The 22,550-nt window shown below is 55.7% G+C and overlaps 1 protein-coding gene across 5 annotated transcripts in view; it reads left to right on the forward strand.

Annotated features, from left to right (window-relative positions):
- Positions 1-22,342, forward strand: part of LMNA (lamin A/C) — a 58,586-nt gene extending 36,244 nt beyond the window's left edge. For 4 of the 5 annotated variants that reach the window (XM_039512719.1, XM_039512721.1, XM_039512723.1 and 1 more), the window contains exons 3-13: positions 6,852-7,008; positions 7,808-7,933; positions 8,568-8,738; positions 9,415-9,540; positions 10,057-10,277; positions 11,667-11,880; positions 12,653-12,760; positions 13,546-13,665; positions 13,934-14,029; positions 16,425-16,694; positions 20,330-22,342. In XM_039512719.1, the coding sequence (XP_039368653.1) occupies positions 6,852-7,008; positions 7,808-7,933; positions 8,568-8,738; positions 9,415-9,540; positions 10,057-10,277; positions 11,667-11,880; positions 12,653-12,760; positions 13,546-13,665; positions 13,934-14,029; positions 16,425-16,694; positions 20,330-20,353 (1,633 nt within the window). In that variant the 3' untranslated portion in view covers positions 20,354-22,342. The remainder of the gene's footprint in view (positions 1-6,851; positions 7,009-7,807; positions 7,934-8,567; positions 8,739-9,414; positions 9,541-10,056; positions 10,278-11,666; positions 11,881-12,652; positions 12,761-13,545; positions 13,666-13,933; positions 14,030-16,424; positions 16,695-20,329) is intronic. The other variant, XM_039512724.1, reaches the window with a different exon arrangement.
- The last annotated feature ends 208 nt before the right edge of the window (positions 22,343-22,550 follow it).

Here is a 22,550-nt window from a genome sequence, read left to right on the forward strand (position 1 = left end):
TGCGGGAAAGGGCGTTGCCCAGACAGAGCAGCACGCCGGCATCCCTGTGATTTCTTTGTGGGAGCGCCAGCCACGGACCAGGACCCCGTGGCGCTAGGGGCTGTACAGACACAGACCAAAGGCGGTCTAGTTGTCACGCCGCTCTCATTTTCCACATTGGCTGGTGTGGTTGTTGATCGCCCTGTGCCTCGCATATCCGTCCGCGGCAGCGCAGAATGGGTGTGCATTGCTGCCCGGTCTGATTGGTAACCCTGGAGTAAAGCCCACCCGAGGGGCAGGCCAGGGGCTCTGGCTCTGCAGCTCTGTCCTGGGCGGTTCTCAGTTATGCTGTTTGACCCTAGCTGTAAGAATGACCTTTCTGCACTGGAAAGACACGGCGCAGCTTCACGCAGACGGCTGGGATGTCCCACGTCCCCGAGCCAGCTGGCAGCCTTGGCATTTGGGGCCAGGTTTTCGTTTGCACCCTGAGTTTTGGGTCTGGAGGTTTGATTCAGGCCTGTCTCTGGGCACTAGGGCTGTGCTGGCAGCTTTCCTAGCCCCTGGCTATGCTCTGCATGCAGTGACCCCTGTGTTCCTGGAGCCTCAGCTGGCAGGAATCCTTTTTCCCTAGCAGCAACCCTCCAGGAGGCAGTGTTGGACTAGTGGTTAGAGGGAAAGGGGGACTGTGGGTAGGGAGATCTGACTATATTAAAATCCGAGGCTGGCTCTGCCACTGACTCATTCTGTGGCCTTGGGCAAGTCATTTCCCTGTCTGTAAACGCTACTGGCAGTGTCCCAACTTCCCTGGGGAGAGAAAGGAGGGATTTTCCAAGTCAGTGGGGCCGTGGGGTCCTAAAATCCCAGCCAGTGCACACTGACCTTTGGCTATCACATGGAGAGCTCCATTCAGCTGCTCTCCGGGCGGGATGGAGGATTGCACCCAGGACCCTCTGTACTAAAACCATGAACCTCTGCGGCTCCAGCACAGCGAAGTCCATTAGGTTAGACTCTGCGGCTGACTCCAAAACCCCTTTTATCCAGGGGGAGACAAGGATACGGCGTTACCAGGCGATGGAAGGTTCCCGACAGGCACAGCGTGGTTGCTGCCACTGTTGTGTCACTTGGGGAGGCCGTATTACTTGGGTGGTTATTTAAGGTGCCCCATGACTTACGAGGAGAGGCTGGAGGGAACTGCAGAAGAGAAGAATGTGGGGGGATTTGATAGCTGCTTTCAACTACCTGAAGGGGGGTTCCAAAGAGGCTGGAGCTCGGCTTTTCTCAGTGGTAGAAGATGACAGAACAAGGAGCAATGGTCTCAAGTTGCAGAGGGGGAGGTTTAGGTTGGATATTAGGAAACACTATTTCACTAGGAGGGTGGTGAAGCACTGGAATGGGTTACCTAGGGAGGTGGTGGAATCTCCTTCCTTAGAGGTTTTTAAGGCCCGGCTTGACAAAGCCCTGGCTGGGATGATTTCATTGGGGACTGGTCCTGCTTTGAGCAGGGGGTTGGACTAGATACCTCCCGAGATCCCTTCCAACCCTGATGTTCTAGGATTCTATGAAAAGTGAGCTGAGCCCTGGCCCAGCTCCTCAGAGTTGCAGGTCTCCTGGCTTGGCTGGATCAGGCCAGGGAGGAAAGAGTTAAGGGAAGGAATAACCAGAGTGAGAATTTAAGTGCTGGCCAATAATCCAAGGCCATGGGGTTTAAGCCCCAGATCCCTGTGTCCCCGTCATGCTGGCTAGGGAAGAGGCTGCTGCCAGATGGGGATAATTCAGCATTAAAGGGTGTTTGTAATAAGCCGGAGAAGCTCCAGAAACGCTCTAGTTGGCGTTTCCTTCTCTGAGTCACTGGCATGTACAGAGCGTAGGGTTCTGTGGCAGTGACTTGGAAGCCCCGGGGGCTGGGAAGGGCCAGCCGGGAACCGTCTCTGCGGTGGGCGGTGTGTGTTGGCTAGATTAGGGCGGGTCATATCTGCCCAGGAGCCTCTGGAGCTGGGTTCAGGCCTGCCTCGTGCTGGCAGTTGTTTGCAGGGTGGTTGTAGGCATATCGCTCCCAGAATATGAGCGAGACAGGGTGCGTGAGGGAATATCTCCTTGCCGTCCTGTGCCGGCACTGTGTGCAGAGCAGGCCAGCTCGTGGCGCTGGGCATCAGCCTTGGCCAGCACCGCCCTGCTATTTTTACCCATGAGCTAATGAGCCAGGCGTTGGCTCCTGCCTGCGGAATGTGCGCTGGGATTCAGCTCGGCAGCCTCGCAAAACTGGGCTCTGCACTCGAGTGTCAGTTGCTGCACCAGTGCAAAGTGGTTTGAGAGGAGGCAGAGTGAGCCAGAGCAGAGGCCTGGGACTCCCGGCTTCTATCCGTGACTTGGTGATGGGATTTGCTGGGTGACCTGGGGCAAGTCAGTTCACCTCCCTCCGTTTCCCCATCTGTAGGATGGCAGTAGAGATGGGTGTGAAACCAAGTCCCTCTCGCACACAAACTTGGTTCTCTCTTTAAAGGTCCCCTGCCTGCAGGGGCTCAGACGTGGGGCTTCCGCACACAGATGCCCATTTCACACAGTCGGAGCCAAATAGATCCCACTTGGACCCCCAGGTTATGAGATCTGAGCCCACAGTGGCTATTTAGAACACAACTGACATTGATGTTACGAGCTGAATTAACAGTCTTGCCTAGACCCTTCCTCTTTCCAGCCCAGCTTTTACTTGGGTGTTGGACACCCACAGCAGATGTTTCCAGTACAGTTTTAGGAACTAGGAATGATCAGCGCCTTGATCGTGCGGAATCTTTCTTTTTATAGGTCCTACCAAAATAGCGTCAGATAGTGTTTGGTTGGTTTTGGTCCAGCAGCCTCCCTGAAACCTGATTGATGATCAGCATGAACTGCATCAAATATTGAAAGTAACCTCAATGCTTTCTTCTTACAGCGTTATGTAGGCTACTGACATCTGCCCAAAGCAAAGAGCAACAATTCAGAGTGTAATGGGAAAGCCGGGGTTCTTGGGTGGGATTTCAAATATTGCAAAATGCCCAGAAGGAAGGAAATCCCAATAGCTGCAGCGCTCCAGATCCAGATAAAGAATTTGCACACCTAAAAAGTCCTTTTTACACTGAGTAATAATATTTAGCAGCATTTCCATGGTGCTTTAAGTCCTCCCATTGCTTTGTAAACATTATAGCTCCTGTTATAAAAGGATTTTGAAGCATTTCACAAATGCCAAGTAAGCCTCACCCTTCCGATGCAAGGTGGGGAAACTGAGGCCCAGGCAGGGAAGGCTGCACAATTGGGAATAGAACCTCGGAGCCCTGACCCAGGACTTCTTGCGGTGATCATGGCTCTGTGGCAGAGCTGGGAATAGAACCCAGGAGTCCTGAGCCTCAGTCTCTGGCCGAGATCATTCGAAAGGAATCTGGGTCAAATTCATTCCAGCTCTGTCCTTAGGCAGATGTAGCTCTGGGGAGTTAGCAGGGATAGCGAGTTTGGCAGCCTGTATCAGCAAGGGCAGCAGACAGCTGAGCTGCCAGCATTTGGCTTGTCTCTCTGTGCAGGGCTCACACAGAGCGTACAATGGGGGGGATCTGAAGCGGTCTCTGCAGCTCTGGTGGGTGGCCTTTATGACGCAGTCCAGCTGCCGCCCACGGGAGGATGTGTGTGATGTTTATACTATTGTACCAGACCGATCTAAACCAGGAGTCCTCCCTGCAGCTCAGACTCGCTGCAAGAATGAATCCATCGGCTCCAGCCCGGCACAGGAGAGGGAGCAAACATACAGTTCTTGCTAGTAGGGTGACCAGGTGTCCAGTTTTTGACCAGAACGCCCGGTCGGAAAGGGACCCTGGCGGCTCCGGTCGGCACCACTGACTGGGCCGTTAAAAGTCCGGTGGCGGTGCTGCTCGGCTAAGGCAGGCTAGTACTTACCTGTCCTGGCACTGTGCTGCACCCCAGAGGGGGCCAGCAGGTCTGGCTCCTAGGCAGGGGGGCCATGGGGCTCCGCGTGCTGCCCCCACCCCGAGCACTGGCCAATGGGAGGTGGAGGGGCGGTGCCTGCGGGCGAGAGCAGCACACAGAGCCTCCTGCGTGCCTCCTCCAGGAGCCAGACCTGCTGCTGGACGCTTCTGGGACGCAGTGCGGTCTGCGGTGCCAGGCCAGGCAGGAAGCCTGCCTTAGCACCCCCGCAGCGCCGCTGACCGGGAGCCGCCGGAGGTAAGCCCAAGCCCCTGCCCCTGCCCTGAGTCCCCCCAATCCCTCATCCCCGGCCCCATCCCAGAGCCCTCACCCCCTGCATCCAAGCCCCCTGCCCCTGCCCTGAGCCCCCTCTCACACCATGAACCCCTCATCCCCGGCTCCAGCCCAGAGCCCTGCACCCCCAGCCCAGAGCCCTCGCCTCCACCCGCACCCCAACCCCCTGCTCGACCCACAGCCTCATCCCTGGCCCCACCTCAGAGCCAGCACTCCCCGCCCAGAGCCCTCACCCCCGTCCTCAACCCGCAGCACTCTCCCTCACTCCAAATCCCTTGGCCCCACCCCCAGCCTAGAGCCCCCTCCTGCACCCCAAATCCCTCCTCCCCAGACCCACCCCAGAGCCTGCACCCCCAGCTGGAGCGCTTACCCTCTCCTGTACCCTGAACCCCTCATTTTTGGCCCCACCCCAGAGCCCTCACCCCCTCCTGCCCCCCAACCCCCAGCCCAGTAAAAGTGAGTGAGGGTGGGGGAGAGCGAGCCACCGAGGGAGGGGGAATTAGTGAGTGGGGGGGGCGTGGCCTCAGGGCGGGGGCAGGGCTAGCGTGTTGGCAACCCTACTTGCTCGGGTCTCTGCAGTTTGGGTTCCAAGTGGGGATACTTCGGAGGTTCCGTTCCTCTCCTTCATGCCTGCTCAAGGCGCCGATCGTCCTTGCCGAGCCTGGCTTGCGTTGATCAAGAGGAGAACACGCCACTTGGATTTCCCTGTTTTAGGTGGCTCTTCATCCCGAGGCATCTCCTACTGCTCGAGTCTCAGCACTTCACCTCCACCTGTGCTCTGTCGTGTTTGTTTAGCCTGTAAGCTCTCTGGAGCAGAGACGTTCTCACTGGGCACGCAGCGCCTAGCACGGTGGAGCCATGATCTCAGTTGGGGCCTCCAGACGCTACCGTAAATGCACACAATAATAAATAGCTGCGCATGGATCAACATGAGGGAGGAGATGTTAACCTCATAAGACTTAGAGGGTCGAGCTGTCCGACCCTCCCATGCTGTCGTTCTGTCTGGAGTCAAAGTCCATCTTAAGCAGATAGCTACAGATCTAAGCAGACTTCCGTACGGCCCGAGTTCCAGCTTTGTCTCCGTTGTATGCCAGGGATCACGCCCACCTTGGCGCTACATGCCGTACCCAGCACCATCTAGTGGGTACATCGTATATTGCAAGCCAACATATCACATCCACCAACCAGAGAGCAGGATCGCTGTGGTTTGCCCAGCACTTAAGTCTGGTTTTAAATGTCCTGTGGAAGACTCATCTGTCTTCTTGCGAGGGGGCATTTCCTGATGATCAGCCTGCAACTCCATTCTCCTTCATCTCCTTGCTCCTCAGAGCACCCTGAATAATTCCTTCCTCGGTGCATATATCTTTCAAATACCCCCAGACCCTTAGAGCCTGGCTGTAAATGCTTCTACTGTAAATCTCTTGGTCGTTCCTCCTCAATCAGTCCCTTATTAACTGTCCTCTTAGGCCTCAAGTTTCACAGGCAGCGAGCGATTTGAGGGGTTTTCAGTGCGCAACCTGAGTTGCCTTTCGAAAGGGGTTTCCCTTTCGTACAGCCGAGCACTTTCCCCTGGGAAATCTGGCGCTTTCGCGGTGTCTCGGGTCTGGCGCCCAAAATCACGAGCCACCAGAACGTTTCGGCCCAATGCCCCACTCGCCTTTTTCCATCCCTGGTATGTAAAATGTTTCTGAAATGTCCTGTGGATCCAAGACCTCTTTAGTAGGTAGCGTGGAGGAGGGAGGTTGCTTACATTGGTGGGTCTTTGAGGCAGGGACTATCTTTCTGTTCCGTGTCTGTTCAGCGCCTAACACCATAAAATCCTGGTCCACGACTGGGAGGCCTAGATGCTGTTTCAGTACAGATAATAAATACTGATGATACTGTACTTGCTTTTCCAGTCTGAGCTGGAGGCTGAGAGAGAGAGTGTGTGTGTGTGTGTGTGTGTTTTTTCCATCAGATGTCTGTAAAAGGGATCATTGCTTTAATTCCCCAGGGAGCCGCTTGCCAATTCATACGTCAGCCTGTGTTTAATTTTTAAACACCCACACGCCGCTCTGACTCACCAGCCAATAAACACCATCAGGGTAGGGCCGTCACATGGGATGGAGCACAAGCTGCTTTCACGGCTGATCACCCCGTGATGCGTGTAATGGGAAGCTGGGAGCCCTGGGAGATCAAAGAGCCTTCAGCCTTGTCTATAGAGAGGGTATTTGTAGCAGAGTAGCTCTGTCTGGCGGCGCGGGGGGGGATGTGCTGCATCCGTGTGCAATGGGGCTGGCTCCCGTGTCGTTTCCCCAGGTTTGGAAGCATCACTAACTGCACTGGTGCAAAACCCCTCCTGTCTGTGCAGATCCCAAGTCGGGGGCATGGGAGCTGAATGAATCAGAGCAGGAATTGGGCCATCTGTGGCTACCTGGGTCTCCGAGCACCAAGGCTGTCAGTCTGGCATCTTCCGCCATTGTGAAATTCACCAAGACCCTTGGGATCAGGTCCTGAGCCATCCCTTGGGGCTGGAGGGGTGTTTGGACCTGGGAATTGTGCTCTGGGCCCCTCTCCAGCATTGGGCCCTCGTTTGCATGGGGCAGGGGGTTCCCCGAGCACATCACCAGAGCAGTTTGTTGGCTGTGTTCCAGGAATGGCAAGAAGGAAGGGGACCTGCTGGCCGCTCAGGCTCGCCTCAAGGATCTGGAGGCCCTGCTCAACTCCAAAGAGGCCGCGCTCACCACCGCCCTGGGGGAGAAGAGGAACCTGGAGAATGAAATCCGGGAGTTGAGGGCGCAAGTGTCCAAGGTGAGAGCAGATCCTGACTCCTGAGCCCTGCTGTCCCGGGGCCCCCGCAGCACCCTCTGCAGCGCCAGAGATCGTGGCATTCCCCGTCTGCATCCTGCCAAGCCTGCTGAAATACCCCTTATGGTTCGGAGCGGCTGGGACCCCGCAGCAGTTAATGGTCCCAGCTGGACCCCTTCCTCTAAGTACCCCTGGGAGAGATGCAGTCCCAGGGTTTGACTGGTGTCCGGGGGAGTCGGGAAGGCTCCAGTTCTAGTCACGCTCCTACCACTGACTTGGCAGCTCTGGGATCGCTTCGCTGATGGGGGCGGCGAGGCTGGAGCCTTGGCTGGCTCCTGTTACAGCGGGGGACAGATCCAGCTGGCCCATGGACTAGTTGTGCCGATTGCCGGCCGTGGGCAAAGTAGGAAATGCCTTGTCAATTTGCCCAAATTGGCCTGGAGACCCCCGATTGGGAGGGTCCTTTCCTGGGCCCCTGAGCAGCGGTGATAGGGAGAGCCACTGACCTGCAGGAGGTGGGGGGCTGAGGCGGATGGAGGGAGTGGATTTGACAGGCATGATTTCGGTTTTGGGGGGAGGGGAGAATTGATGGGTTTAGCGCTGGTGTGGTTTATTCAAATGAGGCAGTGAATATGTATAATATGCAAATTGAGCAATCACAATTTGCATAAAGTCTCCAGATTTGCAGGCCTGCAGTCCCCAGGCTCAGCAGCCACCTGTCTAGGGACCTCGCTTGAGACCCACCTGCTGGGTCTGCGAATCTCCCTCTAGCTGCGCTCACTTTCCCCTCTCCCGTCCCCAGCTGGAAGCCGCCCTGGGCGAGGTGAAGAAGCAGCTGCAGGACGAGATGCTGCGTCGGGTGGACGCCGAGAACCGTCTGCAGACGCTGAAGGAAGAACTCGACTTCCAGAAGAACATTTACAGCGAGGTGAGTGGGGTCCGGCTGCCCTGGGCAAGGCCTTCCCCAATACAGACCCTCGGTGCAGATTTATACACTGTACAGACCCGTGATTTATCGCTCCCCTGTGGGGACAGGTCATGCCAACGCCCTCAGCACCAGAGAACTCCCGGCAAGATGCATTAGTGGTGTCAGCTCAGCTGAGAGCGAGCAGGGGATCCATTTAGCAGCAGTCACAAAACCCCACCTAGCTTTTGGGGCAATGGGGAAAAATCCACACCTCTGAGCGGTGTAGTTAAGCCGATCTAAGTCCCCATGTAGCCAGCACTAGGTTGATGGAAGAATTATTCTCCTGGGAGGTGGATTCCCTGTGTTGACAGGAGAAGTGTAGGAAGCGTCTACACTCGACACGCTACAGTGACCCAAGTGTAGACAAACCCTGAGGATCAACTGCCGGGTTCTGGGGCACGTACGTTGCGCATGGAGCAATTCCCACTTGAGCCTGGCTCGGCACAAGTCCCACCTAGGGGGCAGGTGATGCCCAGGCGACGCCAGTGCGGGTCCCAACAGCGAAGCTAACAGCTGTTTGCTGCCCTGTGCCAGTGAGCTCCATCTCCGAGACCCAGGGCTCACGCAGCCCCTTGTTGGTGTGATCCCCCCACAGGAACTTCGCGAGACCAAGCGTCGCCACGAGACCCGCTTGGTGGAGATCGACAACGGCCGCCAGCGGGAGTTTGAGAGCAAGCTGGCCGACGCCCTCCAGGACCTGCGGGCCCAGCACGAAGCCCAGGTCAGACTGTACAAGGAGGAGCTGGAGAAGACCTATGGCTCCAAGGTAACACGCTGCACCGGGCGAGGGAGATGAGATGGGCTGTGGTGGGCCAGTGGCTCAGGACTGGGAGCCAGGAGTCCTGGGTTCTAGTCCTGCCTTTGCCCCCAACTCTCGGTGGCCTTTAAGCAAGTCACTTAAACCCAAATGTTCACCCTCAGCCTGTGATCTCTGGGAGCTCAGCTCACAGCCCCCAGGGGCCTGGCTTTGAGAGGCCTGGAGCAGCCTCCCCTCCGTGTGAAATCCATGAGGAATCAGGCTGAGCTGGCAAGACGGCTAAAGCTGGGCACTGAAAGTTGGGGCCTACTTGTGAAAATGTTGGGGGCCCTTTCCCCTCTTTGGGCCCTGATTTCCCCACCTGTAAAATGGAGAGAGCACTTATTCCCCACCGGGGAGGCTGGTACTGTGGAGCGAAATCAGCGCCTGTCGGGCATGTTCACAGCCTCTGATGGGAGCCGGCCCAGAGGCCGGGGGTTTTAAAGCCATTGATCCTCTGCAGCTAGCAGCTCCCATTGAGCAGCGCTGTCAGTGCGATGGTCTCCTGCGAGGGGCTGATGGAGATAGCTCACCCTCGCAGCCCCCTGACCGGCCTGTCCCAGGGCCGTTCGCTCCCACCACGCTGGGACGTCGGTAGGAAGCTGCTCCTCTGCAGTGCTAACCCTGCCTGGCCTGTGGGTTGCAGCTGGAGAACGCCAAGCAGTCGGCGGAGAGGAACAGCAGCATGGTGGGCGCCGCCCACGAAGAATTGCAGCAGTCGAGGATCCGCATTGACAGCCTCTCGGCCCAGCTCAGCCAGCTGCAGAAGCAGGTGAGCAGGAGATGCCAGTGAGAGCATTGTCCAGTCATCTGCCCCCTCCGCTCACTAGTTCCCCCTTGTGGCTGCCCCAGAACCAAGCTGAGCGCCTGTCACAGGCGAGCTCCATTCAGTACATGAACACGCCCCTTCGATCCGCACTAGGTGCTGCCTTCTAGCCACGGTGCTGGGCAGTGCAGGGGGGCTGATGGGGCTGAGTGGAGCTGGCCGGTTGCTAGGGGCAGCATGCGCACCCCCATTGCCCTGATCGTGGGGCATGGAGCAAAGGGGAGGGATGGGCAGGTTTGGAGGGAGCATGGGCATAACACCCCCAGCCTCCCTCAATCCTCTGGCTAGCACTTGGCTGCAACAGAGCTGTGCCCTGGGAAGTCTGTCAGGGGCAAACACCCCCAGCAAATGCATGACAGCAGTGTCTGTGTCTAAGGGGCCAGTAGCCCTGGTAGCCAGGGGCACCCTCTGCTGCTTGTGCTCTCCTCACCCCCTTCCTCCGCATCTCCTCTCTGCTCCCAGCTGGCTGCCAAGGAGTCGCAGCTGCGGGACCTGGAGGACGCGCTGGCCCGGGAGCGGGAGACCAGCCGGCGCATCCTGTCCGACAAGGAGCGGGAGATGGCGGACATGCGGGCCAGGATGCAGCAGCAGCTGGACGAGTACCAGGAGCTGCTGGACATCAAGCTGGCCCTGGACATGGAGATCCACGCCTACCGCAAGCTGCTGGAGGGAGAGGAGGAGAGGTGGGTGCAGAGAGAGGCTCCTTGATGGGGTGGGGGAGGAGCCTGCTGGAGGCGTGGCCAAGGAAGGGTGGGGGAGGAGCCTGCTGGAGGCGTGGCCAAGGAAGGGTGGGGGAGGAGCCTGCTGGAGGCGTGGCCAAGGAAGGGTGTGGGAGAAGCCTGCTGGAGGCGTGGCCAAGGAAGGGTGTGGGAGAAGCCTGCTGGAAGCGTGGCCAAGGAAGGGTGTGGGAGGAGCCTGCTGGAGGTGTGGCCACAGAAGGGTGAGGGAGAAGCCTGCTGGGGGCGTGGCCAAGGAAGGGTGAGGGAGGAGCCTGCTGGAGGCGTGGCCAAGGAAGGGTGAGGGAGGAGCCTGCTGGAGGTGTGGCCACAGCAGGGTGTGGGAGAAGCCTGCTGGAGGCGTGGCCAAGGAAGGGTGTGGGAGAAGCCTGCTGGAGGCGTGGCCAAGGAAGGGTGTGGGAGGAGCCTGCTAGGGGCGTGGCCAAGGAAGGGTGTGGGAGGAGCCTGCTGGGGGCGTGGCCGAGGAAGGGTGAGGGAGGACCTGATGGGCTGGGGGATGTGCCAAGGGGGGCTAGGCGAATGGAGGACATGCCTGATTTGGGTGGGCTGGTAACACAGGCCTGGTCACGTTGACATGACCCTAATATGAAGGGGGTTGGTGCTGCAGTGGTGGGCAGATTGGAGGTGGGATATGGACCCTATTCGCCTTGATCCCACCTGCCCCAGTGGGGCAGGGGGGGGCCGAGCTTGTTACAAAGACAGGAGCCAGTCACAAAATCTGTTCCCACCTGACATGATCGGAGCCTCCCAGATGCAGTCAGGTGCAGAGCCTGGATCCAGGCAGGGATGGGGATTTTAGGGCGTTGGTGAGGGAAGGGGGAACATCTGGGAGCTCAGATGGGCAGGGAGGCTGGTGGCTCAGAGCGGGGACTGGCCAGGAATGGAGACTGGCTGAGCTGAGCCTGTATCCCCGCAGCCATGCTGGGGGTCTGAGAAGGGCAGCTGGCTCCTGCCGCTCCAGTCCGTGATTATCGGAAACACCCTGGACGTATCTGGAAGTGGCGGCCCCGGAGGCTAAACTCCCTCTCTGAGGAACAGGCAGCATCTGGGCGGGCCTGGCCCCTTGCCCTGCTGATGAGCCTCCCAGCCCCACTGCTCATCCACCGCAGCCAGTTCAGCCCTTGGCGTCTCAGCCGAGAGGTTGGGGGAAGCTGTGGGGAGGGATTTTGCGATGGAGACGTGTCCTTCAGGGGACGTCCCGTGGGGTAGTGGCCTCTGCCTGCAGGTCACCCTTGTCCCTTCTGTCGCTTCTAACTGGGATCGGCCAGCGCCCTAGAGGGTCCAGGCCCTGGTTCCCACCCAGCCCGCCCTCACTCCCTCTCCCTCTCTCCCAAGGCTGAGGCTGTCTCCAAGCCCCACCTCCCAGAAGGGGGGCTCCAGGATGCACGTGAGCCACTCCACCACGCCGGGCTCCTCCAAGAAGAGGAAGCTGGAGGACGGGGAGCGCCGGACGAGCTTCTCCCAACATGCGAGGACCAGCGGCCGTGTGGCCGTGGAAGAGGTTGATCTGGAAGGGAAATTTGTCCGTCTCAGGAACAAGTCCAACGAGGTAGATTTCCTGGTGGCGATGCTGGTCATGCCTAAGCAGGGGCAGGATGGGTCAGTAGCTGGAAGGGAAACCATGTAGTTCTTGAGTGTCCTTCCCCTTGGGTCGGCCCTAAACCATCTGTGCAGACAAAGGGAGCTGCGATTTTTGTGAGACTTAAAACTTAGAGCCAGTTCCTAGTGTAAACCGAGTGGTGTTCTGTTTTGTGTGCTGTCAGACAGCTGCTGTGTCCCACCCCAGAGGTGGATGCATTTCAGCAGTTGTTGTTGTGTGTGGCTTGCACATCACTTTGGGATGCTTTAGAACAAAAGCAGATCTCATCAGATGATCTCAAAGCTCTTTCCAAGGAGATCAGTATCATTATCCCCCTTTTACAGATGGGGAAACTGAGGCACAGAACAGGGACATGACTGCCCATGGTCACCCAGGAGACTAGTGTCAGAGCTGGGAGTAGAACCCAGGTTTTCTGAGTCCAGTCCAGTGTGCTATCTACTAGGCCACACTGTACTGGGAGCTGTACATACACATGGTGAGAGACAGTCTCTGCCCTGAAAATCTTTGTGTATATCGACAAGACAGACAAAGGGCGGGGAAAGGGATACAAGCAGATGGGGAAACTGAGGCGAAGGCAGGTGAGGTGACTTGCTGAAGGTCAGTGGGTCTGTGGCAGAGTCCCAGCTCAGTCCCTTGACCGCAGGACTTGTAGCCAGGGGGAGGGAAAACCGGAACAACCTTGGAGGTTGGTTTCTCAAGGCCTCTGCCTTCTGTTACGCAGGACCAGGCATTGGGGAGCTGGCAGATCAAGCGTCAGAATGGAGACGAGGCCCCGATCAGCTACCGCTTCCCTCCCAAGTTCACCCTGAAGGCCGGCCAGGTGGTCACGGTGAGTAACAAACTGCACTCGCTTGGGGGTAATGAAGGGTTAACGCCCTGGGCAGCTGATGCCCCGTTCTTAGTGGGCATTTGTCACCCTGGAGTCACCCCTGGGCGATGGAGCAGCGGGTCCCACCCTCCTGAAGAGCAGAGCAAACCCAGCCCCTCTGAGTGCCCAGGCATCTCACCCCCGGGTCCCTTGGTAGAGTGGCCATGGGGCTCCCTCTCGGGGACGGATGGGGGATTGCAGCTCTGATTCTAGCTGAGATACAAAGCTCCAATGTGTGTGTGTGGTGCGGGGGCGGGGCTGATCTTCCCTTCATGTGCAGGAACTGCTGCCATTGCTGGATATGAGCTCGGGTTGGCAGAAATCGCCCCCCGGCAGCAGCTCTTGTGGGATTCCTGCCATTTGGGGCTGAAGTGGCGCTGGATTTTGACATCTTAAGTTCCAAGCCATGGCCCCAACATAAGCAGAGGCCTGGTGTAGCACCACGCTCCCCTCCGCAGATTCAGATCCTGCCTGTGGTTTTCTCAGCCCATCTCCCTTGCATCCGTTCCTTGCAGTTTAGAGAGTAATGACCCCCCCACCCCCCTGCTTCTAGGTCAGCTGTCCAACACGGGGGCTTGAATCTAGAACGAGATACCAGAGCAGTTCCTTTAGTTAACAGCTGTAGTAGACTCGTATCCTCTTTTCTGGAACAGCCGCTGGACGGGGCAAAGCCCCACATGGGGAGTTAGGGTTAGGCTGATGCTGCTGGCGCGAGGTGCTACCGATCGCTGTGTGTTCCTCTTTAGATCTGGGCCTCCGGAGCCGGCGCCACCCACAGCCCTCCCACTGACATGGTGTGGAAGGCCCAGAGCTCCTGGGGCTCTGGAGACAGCCTGCGTACCGCCCTGATCAACTCCAGCGGAGAGGTGAGACTTGCCCTGGCGGTGGGGCAGTGGCAGCTGGGGGGATCGAGGTCTCGCAGCAACGTGCTCTGGCCGGATGCAAGAGAGGGATGGGTAAGGGGTGGAGGGTGAAAGTGACGCATCGGCCAGTGGAGTCAGGTCTGATTCTCCCTCGTGTGTTCACTGTCTGCGGGCTGGGAGTCACTAGGGTGATCTTTCACCTCAGCCATAGAGCGAAGGGGGATCTCGGCAGGCGTAGCTGCAACCTGACTTTTCCCTGACTCCCTTCCAGGAGGTGGCCATGAGGAAGCTGGTTCGCACGGTGATCATCAATGATGAGGATGAGGATGACGATGACGAAGTCAGCGTCCACCACCGTCACCACCATGTAAGCATCGTGCTCTGTCAGGGACAGGCAGCGGGATCCAGTGGGTAGGAGACTCGAGACCTGGTTCAGCTGCTGGGTGACCTTGGGCAAATCCCCCTCCTGCTGATGGATGCACTGATCCTGCACCTTCCAGGACCAGACCCAGGGGAGCAGGGAGTTGAGGTGATGGGGGAAGGGCCTTGTGACTTATCTGGCTAGAAACCAGGGAAGCAAACTGCTCTCCATCGACTGCATGAGATTATCTCTGCACGTGGAGACACTCCAAGCACCTGCACGGAGGGATCGAGCTGATGATGGGGGATGTGGGTTCATTTGGAGCCTCTCAGACAAAAGGGCTCTGATCGTCCCCATGGAGGAGTGGCAGAAAAAGCTTCCAAGCTGGAACCATGAAGATTAACTCTGCAATCCAGCCCGGAGCACGCAGGGTTTTGTCCGGAGGACGATCTGGGCTTTGGTGGAAATCAGGCTATAGATAGGTGCTCCAATGCCCCCCGTGCTGCCACATAGCAGCTGACAGCTGAAACGCAACCAAGGATCCCGATGGCTGCTGTGGTTTTACCCCTGCTGCGTTCTTGGACTCGTGCTCGCCTCCCTGCAGAGCTGAAGGTGTCCTTCCTAATCTGGGGCCGGTGACAGACAGATGGCTTCATTAAACAGAGGATGGGCTGGTGCCCAGTTGGAAGCGTGTTCAGTTCTTCTCCCCCCGACAATGTCCCTTGTCTAAATGGGCATGAGACAGAGGCACCTCCAGCACGTATCAGGCAGCAGATCTAGGGTGCAGTAACTCCACCTAGGGGATGGTGCCAGATGCAGCTCTCAGGAGCTTGGATTGGTGCAGCCGGGGCTGTATCGTGCATGATCAGCTTTTATATTTCATTGCTCTGGATCCAACCAGCCATGTCAGGATGAATATTGATCAGCCCAGAGAAACGAGCCAGGGTCTCCTTCTGGCTGGCATTGCCCGTTTGTTGTGAGGATTGAATTCCTTCCAGGAGTGAGCTTCCTACCTTAAAGCAGAGTCACCCAGCCCATGTTGGGTCCTTGACAGGGGGGACGTTAGCTGTTCAGGATGGGCTTGGATGAAAACTTCTCCTCCCAGGCCAATCTCCGGCTTAGCCATCAGAGGCAGGGCTGAGGAAGAGACAGGACTGGTTAGCTGGGTGCTAACTGAAGGCAAACCAGTAATGACACTGCCCTTGATGTCTTCAAAGCACTGAATTGTCCATATTATTGGTGCAGAAAAACCAGGCATAACAAGGAGAGGAAGGAAGCAACAGATCTGACTCCAAACTAGTCCATTTCCTCACATAGCGTGGTCATGCCACTGCTGAGTATCCTGCTGGGTGGGCCTGACTCCGATACTCCAGGGGATGGACTCACACTAAGACCCCGAGTGGAACAGACTCCAAACCATCCCTCCCCTCCCTGCAAACTCGCCAGATCGGAATCTTACATCCTGGGGCCTATCTTGGGTCACCCCACCCAGGTTCTACACGTGGAGTGGTCCGAAGTGTGACTAACTCGGCTCAGGGACTGCACCACTTAATTACGTCTTAGGTGATCTTGACATGAAATTGGAGTGCCGCGCTTCTGGTTCCCACGGTGCTGTTCCCCCAGTACAAAGGGCTTTGCTGGCTTAAGAGAGAGGCGATTCCCTTCTTGATGCACAAATCCAGCTCCCGTCACTGTTAGCAGGAGTCGGGTACGTGCGTGACAAGAGGGAGTAGCACCAGGGTGGAGACCAGGCTGCAGGGATACACCTCGTGTCCCATTGCCAGCTATTCCGGGGGCCCGTTCGCCCATCCGGGGTGTGAGTTGCTCCCTTTGGCTTCGGTAGGAGTTTGTCCATTCCAGAGGTTCTCAACCATTTCTCCTACACTGACCACCATGTAGCCGGTACCCCTTGCCCCCACATTCAGCAAGACGGGGATGGCAGGGAGGTCACAACCCCCAGGTAGAGAACCCCCCAACCACACATTCTACCTTATTCAGGTTCTTCTAATGCACCCATCACCATGGACTCAGGGCTCCATGGCTTTTGGGGCTCCTGCAATGGCAGAACATCTGCTGGGGTCCGACGTCCCAAAGTACCGATCACAAGACTAGGCTGGGTGTTGGACGGGCACAATCCAGCCCTGCCACGGCAGAGAGGTTCTTGGCCAGCTCCGATGCCCCTCTGAAAACAGGAAAGGCCAGTGCCTCCTCTCGGGGACCCCTGCACAGCCATGGGGCTCCCGCAGGGCGGGCTGGGGGCAGCTTGAGAGCAGCCTTAGGCCTCTGCTTCCTTAAACCCTCGAGCTGACTCAGCTGGGCCTGGGATCTGTTCCACTCCTCTGGCCCAGGAGGAAGCCCCATCCAGTACTGAAGGCCCCTTGTTTCTCTTTCCGCCCCCTAGGCCCACTGCAGCGGCACAGGTGATCCTGGGGAGTACAACCTGCGTTCCCGCACCGTGGTGTGCGGCACCTGTGGCCAGCCGGCAGAGAAAGCCAGCGGGGGCCAGAACGTCGCGGCCGGCTCCATGTCCTCGGAATCGTCCGCCTCTAGCCTCACCATCACCCGCAGCTACCGCTCCCTCGGGGGCACTGGCGGGGGCAGCGGCGGCGGCCTTGGAGAAAACCTGGTGACCAGGTCCTACATCCTGGGTAACTCCACCCCCCGCACTCAGGTCAGTGCACGAGGAGAAAGGCCCCTGTCTCTGGGGCAAGGGAATCCCAAGGTAGCCGAGTGTCCCTGCGCAGCCTGCACTCCGGGCTAACGGATCTCGCTCAGCTGAAGGTCCCAATGGGAATTCCAGCTGGTGGAACCCCATCATAGTTTGGTTCTTCCTTCTGCCCGCTGGCCAGGGCCAGTTCTGTGTCAGGATCGATGTGCTTTAAATACAGATAGGTCCCCCACTCGATAAGCCAAAATCCAGCTCTCTCCTCTAGCGTCTCCTGCTACAAACGTGAGTAGTTTGTGGATGGGGATCTGGTGAAGGCTCCTCTCTGCAGATCTCTGAGTTGGACAGACTGGGAAATGGTCTAAATGGATTTACTGACCCAGATTTAGCTCCCCCGTGGCTAAGCCAACTGTGCACGCGTGCCGTCTTTGAGATCGTGTTTGTGCACCTGGCGGCTCCCCAGGCCGGAATGTGCCTGTTCTGAGTCAGATCCCATCTCTGCTGCTATAAACCAGCTCCAGAGGCCACTTGCAGCCAGTTCTGATGCCCCACTGCCCCCAGTCCCAGGGTCCACACTCCCACACAAGCCAACAGGCGTCTTTCCAGAGTGAGGGCTGCAGGGTTTCCTGGCTGTGTGTGCGCAGTGCTGGTGAATGTGGAAGGGTCCCCCACCCGCACTCATCAGAGAGAGCCCCACAGCCCTCCAGGGGGAGGCTGCAATATTTGGGTCTGCAACAGAAAACTTGTCGGAGCCAGAGAATCATTCCCCAGAGCAAGGAGCCTGGCTAATGAGGCTGCATCCGAATCACCAGCTCCCTCTACAGGCCCAAATCAGCTCTACGCCCCCTTCAACAGAGCCCAGACTGTAGCTGTCTCGGTCAGCGCTACCCCCGAATGGGCCCGTCGGTCCATAACCAGACTGACCAGGCTCCTTCAGAACGTGGGAGTTCTGAGCCTTCCGCCTCCAAGGGACCTCCCCTGACAGGAAGGGCCCATGACGCACCTTAGCTGGGCCTGTGGGGATCACCAGGGGCCCATTGGAACCAGCGGCCTGTCTCCTAGGGTGACCTGTGGCTTCCGAGGAAGGCACAAGAGACCCCTCCCGACCCCCATTGAATTACCTGACTACGGGGAACGTTTCTTCCTTACCCAGGCAGCTAGTGACTGGCTCATGCTTGAAGCAGGATGGTTTGTACCTTGTACATGGGTGACCATGTTAATTATCCTGAGAACATTCAAGATAAGGACCCTATTTGTAGGGTTACACCCCTAGTTCCCCACCACTCTTCATTCTGCCTTACCCATGTGTCCCCTGGGCTGTTTTACTGGCCAGTGGCTCAGATCTCCAGGGCTGGCTGCTAGCCACACTGGCAAGTTAAAAGCCTCCCAAGTCCGAGCCAGCCGCTGAGGATCCCCCGGCAGCATCGCCCCAGCAAAGCCAGTAGCCAGGAGTCGTGGCTCCTATTTTAACATGAGCTGGGACTCTGGAGCTGGGGGGCAAAACCTGCACCGAGGACTCAACTGGCTCAGTTCATCTGAGTGAGAAACCTGGGTCCTGGGAGGAACCCTGAACCCTCCCCCTCCGTCATAGTTCTACCAGAGGTGATGGCTTCAACCCTCTTCCATCTCCTGCTTCGGTTCCTTTCCTGGCACTCTCCCCTTCTCTCCATCTCCTGGCTGCTGCTGCTGCTGCTGACACTCAGCTGCCCACATCTTCCCACACCCCTCACGGCTCCCTCCTGGCAGCCTCCTCTTGACTATACTCATGGCCCTGTCCAGGCTTCCTTCAGCTGAACGTCTCTGATGGAAGGTGCTTCTCTTAGGGCAAGTGGTTAGGTCCTTCCCACCTCTGAAATGTACATAGAAAAGCATCTGTGTCCCCTCCCCATCTCAGGACAGAGCCCAGGCACCAGGCTTCCATCCTTAGTGCTAAGAACAAAAATTCAGTAGCTTAAGCAGGGAACAGGGAACTCATGGAGCCTATCCCCTACTCTGTCCATGTCTCGCTGCATGACCGTGGCAAGTTACTTCGCTGCTCTGTGCCTGGGTGTCCCAGCTGTGCAGTCGGTTTAATAGCACTGCCATGACTCTGTTTGTGAAATGTGTTAACATCCCTGGATGACATCTGCTACAGAAGTGTTGCATCAGTGCTAGGTGACTGCTTGTGCTCTAATGGTGGAGTGCAGTAGAACCCATTTAGCCGACCCGCCATTATCCAGCTCTCCGTATTAACCAACCACCAGGGTTCGCAGGTCCTGAAGCAGGTGATCTCTCCTATGGCTGCTAGGTGGCGCTACAGCCTTCCACATCCCATTCTCCAGATTTTCCATTACCCTACCTGGCCCCAGTCCCAATTAGACCGTATAAATGAGGTTCTGCTGTATTTGTAATATTCTCATGCTACTGAATACTACTGCTACTAATGCGCTAATCGAGTATTTATAATACTCCAAAACAAAGTTAGTACTTAGTATCTGAGTATTGTAATACTCCACCTTTATAGATCATTAGTAGTAGTAGTTAGTATTAGTTTATTAGATTAATACTATTCTAATCAGTATTTATTATTCTAATAATCTACCACTAATTCTCAAACTATTTAATGTTGTAGATACTCCATCTCTGGAATGGGGAGAATGCTTTTATGTGATTATCGAGCACTTTGAGATATGGATGAGAGGGGCTAATTATGATTTGTATTACTGGATACTCACTCATGGACCAGGACTCCATGGTGGTCAATATTGTACAAATTCAAAACCAAAAGATTATTCCCTGCCCTAAAGGGTCACCAGCTTAAAATACGAGCTATTTTAACAAATTAAAAAATTTCATTAAAGCTAATGTTAAAAAAATTATGCAATACCTGGGTTGAGAAAAGAGTGTCTGTACATCTGGGTATAGTGCTTAGATTATCCACAAATACATTTGTTTTTAAAGTCATAAGCTACATATAGTGCCTAATCAGCAATAACCCCAAATGTAGGTGAATGAATTTAAGAACAGTTTAGATATTTAGCATCCAGGTTTTCGGGTACAATACTCATGAAAAAAGTTATACAGAATGTTGGTGGCGGAAAGCAAAATATATCAGTGAGTGAAGATTGTCGCTCAGTAATTGAGAAATTTCGGACAGGTTGTCCATTTAGAGAAAAAAAAACAGTCCATCAGGAAAGTATTTGAGTTACTTTCCCAGCTGCGCTTCTCATCAGCACCCCAAATCATCCCTCCTGGTATTGCCCGTGTCCGGTGATGTGTTCTTATGGGCACACTTCTGGGATCATTCCAATACTGCTGCAAGAGATATGCTGCGTTCCTGAGCTAGGGATGGATTTGAAAAGCAAAGCCCACTTACCAATACAAGTGAGGTCACTTATGAAATCTGGCTGGTGAAAGGTTCCAATTGTCGAGCATTTTGTCACCGTCCGTAAGCAGAGGCAGGTGTTCCCCCAGCCAGACAAATGAAATCAATGAGAGGAGTCGCTTGTTAAGTTAGAACTCATGCAACTACTGGGGCCAGGGAACTTCAGCGTGTGGTAATTAGTGCTTAGCAAGACATTTTCTTGATGGCTACTGCTGTTCCCCTTTAACTGAAGCAAACAGAAATTAATAATTATTTATTTTCTCTTTTCTCCCTCCAGGGTCCTCAATGCAGCATCATGTAACCAGCAGAGGGCGCTCTCCTTGCTTACACCCTGCCATATCATGCAATTTTTTCCCCCAAGGCTAGAAAACCATTCCCCCCCCATCCCCCTTTTTAAAACAAAAGGGTTTTTGTGTTTTTTCTACAGCAGAAATTTTATATATATATATAAAAATGCTAAAAGATGCTTTCATTTTTTTTTAAGAAAAAAATCTATTTCTATAAAAAAAAATAGCTTTTCAGCTTCTAAATTTTTTTAAAAACTAAAACCAAAGAGGTCAAAGAATTGTGGTTACCAAAAAAAAGAGAAAAAAGAAGATTGTAGTTTAATAGCTTTCTAGATGTATTTTTTTGCCAAAGCTTTTTATAGAGGACTAGCAGCTGTAAAGCATCAGAGCTGAAACGCTGACTGGCGTTCCCCAGGGGTCGTGTTGCTCTCAGAACCATGCAGTACCACTGCACTTAGACCCTATGGCAAAGCTCACTTGAAGTCAGTGGGTCTCACGCTGACAGCAGTGAGCTTTGGTTCAGGCCCAGGATCCTTGAGGAGGAGGATCAAATCATCAGGCCTGTTTCTCATACACACTAAGGCCCTTTTACGTCGCTCTCACAGTGGAAAGTGGCCTTCAAGTGGATGGAACTATAACTTACGAGCCCTGCGAAAAAGGGACCTTGGTGCATTTCACCCAGTGGGCCTAATTCTCACTGACAGCTCTGGGTCAGCTTCCGATTCTGTTTAATCGCATGGGGGCATTATCTTAAACTCTCTCCTTTTGTCCCATTTCCTCTGCTTAACTGCCATTCCCCCACCAGCTGCTGCACTGCGATAGCCAGGGGAGAGACTGCTGGGTTTAGTTCTCGTACTGTACTGTTGTTAGTCAATGACACTTTTTTTTCTTCTTCTAAAGGCAGCCAAGTCGTGCCTTAGAGGGTGATACTGATGGGTTGAGCTTAATCAGAAAGGGAGAGGCCCGAGGAGCCCTGTTTAGAGAGCTTGGTAGCACAGGATCCAGTTCAGAGACCAAGGACAGAGCGATCAGGGAAATGGGAAGAGAGATGGTTTTGGAATGTGCTTGTTACAAGCCTGGGACCAGATGTCGAAGCCAGCCCTGACCAGAGCGACCTTTAAGGTCGCCAAGAGGCTGAGCAAAGCATGTTGGGTTGTGGGGTTTATTCTCAGTTCACGTGAGCCAGATCCTCAGCTGGTGAGAAGCCTGCCTACCCCCTTTGCCTTAATGCAGCTTACTGTCACCAACTGAGGCTCTGGCTCTGTGTGATTACGGCCGCACAAGCTGCTTCTTCTCCAGTCCGGGTCTGATCCTGCATCACACCCCTCTCCTTCTGCTGACTTCAGGGGGAGTTCGGGGGGTGGGATCAGACCCCAAGGCCACTAAGGAATGGGGGGCTCACATGGTTTTCAGGAGGACAGGTCTCCTTCCCACCCTGTAGTACACTAACTAATTTGTTTTGGAGGCCTGTCTCAGCCCAGGATGGATCAAGACGGCCCAGCAAGATCCATCCAGTCCATTTGCCCTGTTGTGCTTGGTGGCTTTTGTTTTCCTGCATGGCACTGTTTGAGCCCACCGCGTGCCCCTCCTCCGTCATAGCCAGGTGGGGGAGCCCAGGGCAGCTCAGAGCAGAGTCAGCGTAGAGTTGTCCAGTTAGTGCTGTGTTGGCAAAATGTTGCCTTTTCTTTCGGTGCAAAAATCCAACACTAAAATAAAACCACCCCAATCCCCGTATCTATCGATCTTATTGTCTTGGAGACGCTACCATTGGCCAAGGCTTGTACCCACTACGGCGCCCGTCCTCTGCCCCACCACCTCCCGTCAGCGTCACCCACCTCCATCCACTCTGCCGGGTGCCGATCCCTGTTCCGCGGGGGCCGTCCCGGCTTTGTCGCTGTTAAGGTTTGGTTGCTGTGGGTGGATCTGGCAAGGCCTTGTACTGTTAACTGGAAATGTTGCAACATTTCTGTTTTCCAAAATCAATACACCAGAGATCCTACCCAGCCGGTGTCCTCTCGTTATTTCAGCTGCCGGTTGTCATGCAGGGGGCACGAAGTGGGGAGGATGGGGACAGTGGGCTAGCACCCTGGCTGCCATCGTTCAGTGCAGCTGCACTGGTATTCTCCTGCCCGGTAGTCCAGCCAGGTCACCCACTCGGCTCCAGGCTCCTCAGCTGTCGCCTCTCTTGGGTGGAGACCAATGTTCCCTCTA

This window comes from Mauremys reevesii, linkage group 24, assembly GCF_016161935.1.
Source record: "Mauremys reevesii isolate NIE-2019 linkage group 24, ASM1616193v1, whole genome shotgun sequence".
Taxonomy (NCBI): Eukaryota; Metazoa; Chordata; order Testudines; family Geoemydidae; genus Mauremys; species Mauremys reevesii.